At 60.0% G+C, this 7,065-nt stretch overlaps 1 protein-coding gene across 3 annotated transcripts in view; it reads left to right on the top strand.

Annotated features, from left to right (window-relative positions):
- Positions 1 to 4,571, top strand: part of MYO1G (myosin IG) — an 18,163-nt gene extending 13,592 nt beyond the window's left edge. For all 3 annotated transcript variants that reach the window (XM_006911480.3, XM_025046503.1, XM_025046504.1), the window contains 6 exons: positions 1,692 to 1,915; positions 2,423 to 2,567; positions 3,106 to 3,210; positions 3,380 to 3,493; positions 4,058 to 4,212; positions 4,294 to 4,571. In XM_006911480.3, the coding sequence (XP_006911542.1) occupies positions 1,692 to 1,915; positions 2,423 to 2,567; positions 3,106 to 3,210; positions 3,380 to 3,493; positions 4,058 to 4,212; positions 4,294 to 4,450 (900 nt within the window). In that variant the 3' untranslated portion in view covers positions 4,451 to 4,571. The remainder of the gene's footprint in view (positions 1 to 1,691; positions 1,916 to 2,422; positions 2,568 to 3,105; positions 3,211 to 3,379; positions 3,494 to 4,057; positions 4,213 to 4,293) is intronic.
- Positions 4,572 to 7,065: the final 2,494 nt, after the last annotated feature.

The raw sequence follows: 7,065 nt of genomic DNA, 5'->3' as shown, positions 1-7,065 counted from the left end.
CCAGCCTCTCAGGGGTCCCCGCTCGCTCACAGGAAACAAGCCACTAATGAAACTGACAAGCAAAAAGCGTAGATTTGATTCGGGTCACCTCAGTCCTTGTGGCCACCTGATTCAGGCCCAGGTGGACTCGGGTGCACAAAGTCCGGAATCGACCTTCCTTCCTTCCTTCCTTCCTTCCTGCCTGCCTTCCCTCCCTCCCTCCCTCCCTCCCTTCCTTCCTTCCTTCCTTCCTTCCTTCCTTCCTCCCTTCCTCCCTTCCTTTTTTCTTTCTTTCTTTCTTTCTTTCTTTTTCTTTCCTTCCTTCCTTCCTTCCTTCCTTCCTCCCTCCCTTCCTTCCTTCCTTCCTTTATTTCCCTCTTTCCTTCTATTTATTCTGAAAGATTTCAAACCTAGAGGAAAGTGCAGAATGGTGAACAAAATCCCCACACTGTTGCCCAGCGCCCACCATGTCACCTCCCACCCGGAATGGCCTTGTGTAGATACCTGCACCTCGGTCCTAGTTATTTTGAGCAGATCATTTCACTGTGTTTCTAGAGGACGAGGGTCCTTCTCTCTCTCCCCACAGACCTTTATTTTCAACATTTCAAACCCACAGACAAACTGAAAGGTTCCTACGCTGGTTACCGCCTGCCTGGAGTGCTACGGTCACGTGCTCCCCACCGTCTCTGTCTCCCTGTCTCTCTGTCCCTGTCTCTCTCTGCGTGCACATACAGATACTTGTATTTTCCCTGAACTGTACAAAGCAGTGACACCCCTAAGTACTTCTGCAGGCGTGCCCTACAAACAAGGGCACTTCCTTTGTGAGCACACGGCCATTAGCACATCCAGGATGCCTAGCTCCGATGACACATGACCTGCATGCCTGAGCAGCTAGCATGTGGACCATCTTTGACTCTCCACAAGTCTGTCACTGTCACCCATTACATTTTTTAAAAACCCAGCACCCCTCCAGCGATGACACACGGCATTTGCTGGTTACCTCTGTTGCCCCCGCTAACACATAGGGGTTGTTTTTGAGGAGATGACACACTGTTACCACAGAAACAGGGTGGAGAAGCTTCGTGCGGGTCTGTTGCTGTCATGCCGTCTTCAGTGATATCCAGGCTTTGCCCATCAGCTCCTGTCTGTCTGAGTCGGGGTCTGGACATTGCGGGGGCTGGAGACGTTGCTTAAATCTGTCTTAATCCATGGCTCTTCTGGGCTGCCTACCTTGTAAGGGTTTCCTGTCTGGATTGTGATGGTTGCTTCTTTGGGGCGCCGCTCCATCTGAGGTCACGGCCTGGTCAGACTCCAGGCGGACAGTTGGCAGTTGCCCCTCATGGAGTATGTGCTGCATCTGCCCCCAGCTCTCTTGTCACATACTTCCTCGGGGCACTGGGGAGTCCCCAGCTGTGCAGGGGCTCAACTTAAAAGGCTTGGATCAGGAGAGCAGCTTTCCCAGGAGCTGGGCAGAAGCTCTGGCAGGGCGGCACTGTGGAACCAATCCCCGGCCAGGTGGAGGTGGCTCTGGGAGCCAGGGGCAGGTCTGCCGCGCCCAGGGCCCGCTGGCAGTGAGCAGGGCACATGGGTTTCCCTGAGGAGAGCGGGTGTTTTCGGGAAAGAAGAGAGCAGGCGCCCAGGGGGCGGGGTTAGGCTGAGGGAGGCGGGGCCTGGCTGCGCCTGACCCAGTGTCCCCACTGGCGGGCCCACAGGCATGGCGAGGCACGCTCGCGAGGTGGCGCTGCCGGCGACTGCGGGCCGTCTACACCATCATGCGCTGGTTCAGGAGGCACAAGGTGCGCGCTCACCTGGCAGAGCTGCATCGGCGGTTCCAGGCTGCGAGGCAGCCCCCACTCTATGGCCGCGACCTTGTCTGGCCACCGCCCCCTGCTGTGCTGCAGCCCTTCCAGGACACCTGCAAGATGCTCTTCTGCAGGTACCTGCCCTGGGCCAGTCCCCCGCCTTTCCTACTCAGCTAGTGGCCCTGAACACCTGGACCTGGTCACCTGAATCTCTCGGTGCTGGCTAGAGACACACCAGCCCCATCTAATAATCAGCAAAGGGGCCGGCGGCTGTGCCCATTAGCTGGCTGCCCAAGCCCCAGTCAGTGGCAGAGCCCTGCTGTCCCCAGCACCCTGCTGGGCATTCGGAGGGGCACAGGCCTGCGGGGGACCACAGTGGGCGGATGTAGGGAATGGGGAAACTGCATCTGAGCTGGGCTTCGAGGGTCGAATAGTTTTGTAGGGAGAGGGGCACGGATCAGCCAGCGTGCTGAGAGGGGAAGGGTGGCTGTGACACAGGGCAGCCAGTGCCAGGCTGAGGGGCCTGGCCTCCGGCAGGGGAAGGGGCGTGACAGGGCATTAAAGTGTGTTTTGGGGTCAGGACCAGAGGTGGGGAAGGCGAAGGCTGCACAGGGCCCATCTGAGCACCTGTCCCTCTCCAGGTGGCGGGCCCGGCAACTGGTAAAAAACATCCCCCCTTCGGACATGGCGCAGATCAAAGCCAAGGTGGCTGCCATGGGGGCGCTGCAGGAGCTGCGGCAGGACTGGGGCTGCCGGCGGGCCTGGGCCCGCGACTACCTGTCCTCGGTGAGTGTGGGGGCTGCTGGGGCCGGGCGCCGCGGAGGGCCTCAAGGCCGAGGCCTGGGCTTGAGGGAGCATCTCCTCCTCTCCGTACGCCCACGCCCCTGCGCCTGTTCTCAGGCCCACCCCTCTTCTCAGACACAAACCCCCCTTTTCAGGTCAGCCCCGTCCGGCCCCCTAGCCATGACACCCCAGCCATGGCTTCCCTTGGCTCTCACGTGGGCGGGCCGGGTGTGCTAGCCCCTGTCCCTGGTCTGCAAGAGATGCAGGCTCAGGGGGCGGGGCTGGCCCAGGTGGGCGTGGCATGGAGGAGCCGGGTCCGCAGGCCGGTGCGGCGGGCAGAGACCGATGCCTAGAACCGTGGGCCCCGGGTCTGCGCCGGGCGCTCAGGGAACCCAGTGTGGTGGGTGACCATGGAGGCGGGTGCTCCGCCAACTCGGTTTCCCGAGGCGCAGGGAGCTGTGCCGGGAGCTGAGAGCCGAGAGCGGCTGTCGATCGAGCGTGGCCCCAAGACCCCGTCCCAAGCTGCCCCCTCTGTGCTCAGGCCACGGACAACCCCACCGCCTCGGGCCTATTCGCTGAGCGCCTGAAGACGCTTCGGGACAAGGACGGCTTCGGGGCCGTGCTCTTCTCCAGCCACGTCCGAAAGGTGAGAGGTGGGCGCGGGGGTGCGGGGCCCAGCCCAGGCCCGGCCTAGAGGTGTCACAGCTGCTCCTGGGACTTCGGAAGTGGTCAGCTGTAACCCAGGCAGGGAGAAAGCGGGCCGGGGAGGAGGGCACCCCGGCGGCGCGTGACCCCCGAGAGCGACTGTCCCGCAGGTGAACCGCTTCAACAAGAGACGGGACCGCGCGCTGCTGCTCACTGACCGGCATCTGTACAAGCTGGAGCCGCGCCGGCAGTACCGGGTGATGCGGGCTGTGCCTCTGGACGCGGTGAGCTCGCGGGGCCCTTCTGCCTGCCTGGGAAAGCCAGAACTTTCTAGAACAGCCTCAGTTCAGCATGGCCGCACCCCACCCTCCCTGGGCTGAAGCCTGCTTGGCTTCCCGGGGGCGCAGCTGCTCCTCCCACTCTGCCCTCTCCCCAAACCTGGGCCGGGTCGCATGGGCCCAGACCGCCACCCAGCTCTGTGGCACAGTGGTGCCTGGAACCGCAGCTCCTGTCCCCAGGGCAAGGACTGCTGGGAGCAGGGACCAGGCTAGGTCCCTCTGACTGTCCAAGCGGGCGGGGGCATCTGGTCCGTAGCCATGACACGTGTGGCTACTCAGACGGAATAAAAGGACAGAAAAATGAAAGGTCAGCTCCGCAGTCACGATGGCACATTCAGGTGCTCCAGACCCACAGACTGGTGTGTCGGGTGTGTCTGCCACTAGTGTGGCAGAGGGACAGACGGTGGAGCCCGGGCGGGGGCTCAGAGAGGCTGGGTCCTGCCGGGGTGCGGGGCTGGGGTACAGAGTCGGGAAGAGGGCCTGCCGCCCCCTGACCCTGACCCCCATCAGGTGACAGGACTGAGCGTGACCAGTGGGCGGGACCAGCTGGTGGTGCTCCACGCGCGGGGCCAGGACGACCTGGTGGTGTGTCTACACCGCTCACAGCCGCCACTGGACAACCGCATTGGGGAGCTGGTGGGCGTTCTGGCTGCGCACTGCCAGGGGTGAGTCAGGAGGGCAGCTGCGGGTCCGGGGTTGCACCCCACCCCCACCACCGTTCCTGACCTCCCTCCTGCCCGCTTCAGGGAGGGTCGCGCCCTGGAGGTCCGCGTCTCCGACTGCATCCCCCTGAGCCAGCGCGGTGCCCGGCGCCTGGTGTCGGTGGAGTCCACAGCGGAGCAGCCGGAGCCGGACTTCCGCTGCCGCCAGGGCACCTTCACCCTCCTGTGGCCCAGCCGCTGAGCCCGCCTGTCCGGCTGCAGCAAAGACTCGGCCCCACGGAAGTGAAGGCGCCTCTGCCCGGCCCGCCCCCGGCCATGGGTCCCCCCATCCCAGCGCCGGGCAATAAACAATGCTGCACCTGTCTCCGAGTGGGCTTGTGTCTGTGAGCGGACATCTGCCACTGCCACGCCAACTTGGCAAATGGCACCCCAGCGTCCTCTGCTGACTCCTGCGGGGTCACTCGAACTGGAGGCGGCGGTCTGAGGGCCAGTCTGGTGGGGCCCAGCCTAGGGACTGTGGGAGGTGGAGCCCTGGTCTGAGGGGACACTGCATTTCCTCCCTGGGCCGCCCCCACCCTATGCGGCATTGAGACGGTCCCTCCGCGGAGACCCTTTTCCCCTCCTCCAGGACTCCTGGCCTCGTTCCTACTGGGCCACTGGGGAGGCTGGGGGTCCCAGCACACACACTGTGGGCACAGAGCAGGCCCCGCCTACTGGCTGGAGGCACATGCTGCCCCAGCTGCTGCCTGTCTGTGCTGGGTGTGGGCATCCCGGGCCTTAGGAAGCCCACCTCTGAGGGGAGCAGCCAGGACCTCCCACAGTCTGTGAGCCTGGCCTGTGTCTGGGGCTTCTCAGGAAGCCAGTGAAGAAAGGCCAGAGTGGACACAGCCTACCGCCTAGCCAGCAGAGCCCCCAGCCCCCAGGCCTTAGCCCCTCTCCAGTCCCTGGCCTCCAGCCCCCAGCCCCTCCCAGCTCCCCCATCCTCTCCTCCCCCACAGGTGGCCCCTCTGCTCTCGGGGGCTCCCACCCTCCTCCCCTGCGCCCTGCATTCAGGGGCAGCCTTGCTTGGCTGCGCCCTCTTGGTGTGGAGGGAGGTCCACATCTGCTGCAGTGGCTTCCGGTGCGTCAGGGGAGGGCTCAGACCTTCCTGAGGCCTCAGCTCATCACTGTGCAGGGGTGTGGGGGCCACCTCCCACCTCCTCCATCCATGCTCCTGCCCCAGAGAGCCTTGACATGGGGGACCCTGACATGGGGGGCTCCAGCATGTCTCCCCTACCCCCCAGCACAGTCTGGAGAAGGAGCCAGTCCTACGTGGAGAGGTGGCAGCAGAATCCACGTCTGTTAGCAGAGAAGAATGACCTTAGTTTTCTGGTGGACTCTTTAGAGTTTTCTTTATATAGTATCATGTCATCTGCAAGGAGTGACAGTTTACTTCTTGTCCAGTCTGGATGCCTTTTATTTCTTTTCTTGTCTGATTGCTCTGGCTGGGACTTCCAGTGCTGTGTGGAACAGAAGTGGGGGGAGGGGCACCCTTGTCTTGCTCCTGATCTTAGAGGAAAAACATCCAATTTTTCACCATTGAGTATGATACTAGTTGTGGGTTGGTCACATCTGGCCTTTATTATGTTGAAGTATGTTCCCCCATCCTCACTTTGCTGAGGTGTTTTATCATGAAACAATGTTGGATTTCATCAAATGCTTTCACTGCATCTATTGAGATGATGATGATGATGATAGATTAGGTAGATGATAGGTTAGACAGATAGATAATAGGCGATAGATAAGTAGATAGAGGATAGAGAGGTAGATGATGGATGACAGAGGAACGGATGATCCACAGGCAGGAGGAGTGTTATCACAGGAATCGGCTGGCAGGTGTGAGTCTGAGGCGGGGAGGCCGGGAGAGCGGGTGGTGTCATCCAGCCTGAGTCTGAAGGCTCAGGAATCTGGAGACCACGGAGAAGTTGGACGTCCCAGCTCAAGCAGAGAGAGTGAATCTGTCCTTCCTCTGTCTTTTTGCCTGTGGGGCCCTCAGCAGATGGGATGATGCCCGTCCCGCCCCCCGGGCATGGTCTCAGCCTTTACTCAGTCTACAGATTCAAATCAGATCCCTTTCAGTGGACCTCACAGACACGCCCGGACATCATCTGGGCTTCCCTCAGGCCGGCCAAATGGACATGCAGGGTTAACCATCACATGCGCTAAGGTTATGATCCGTTTGCATAAGAAATCGCCAAACTGTCTTCCAAAGTGTCTGTAATCATTTTTCAGCCCCAGCAACGGATGTGAGCTCCTGCTGCTCCACGTTCTCACCAGCATTTGATGTGGTCAGTGTTCCGGATTTCGGCCATTTTAATAGGCATTTAGTGGTATCTCACTGTTTTGATTTGCATTTCCCTAGTGACATATGATATGGGGCATCTTTTCATGTGCTTATTTACCACCTGTATATATATATCTTTTTGAGCAGGACTTTGGCCCATTTTCGGTTTGTTTTTTTTTTCTTAATGTCATTTTGACAGATCTTTGTACGTTCTGGACACAGATTCTCTCTCAGACGTGTGTTTCGCAAATATTTTCCCTAATCCGCGTCTTGTCTTTCGTTTGTCTTAACAGCGGCTTTCACAGTGCAGTTTTGTATTTAGTGAAGTCGAGCTCATCAGTTTTTTCTCTCATGGATCATGATATTGATGTTGTATCTAAAAGGTCTGGAGGCCATTTGCACAGCACGCATCTACTGTACCCCACGTTCCCTCACGTTAGGACAAGGATCACTGGGCCTTCTGAGCCAGGGCTCAAATCCAGGCCCACTGTCCCTTCTGCGGAGCACTTGGGTCCTCTCCATGCTCTGCCGAA

The sequence above is a fragment of the Pteropus alecto genome, unplaced genomic scaffold, assembly GCF_000325575.1.
Source record: "Pteropus alecto unplaced genomic scaffold, ASM32557v1 scaffold214, whole genome shotgun sequence".
In the NCBI taxonomy this organism is placed as follows: Eukaryota; Metazoa; Chordata; class Mammalia; order Chiroptera; family Pteropodidae; genus Pteropus; species Pteropus alecto.
Note: the sequence above shows the minus strand (reverse complement) of the source record. Positions and strands in the feature narration are given on the sequence as shown.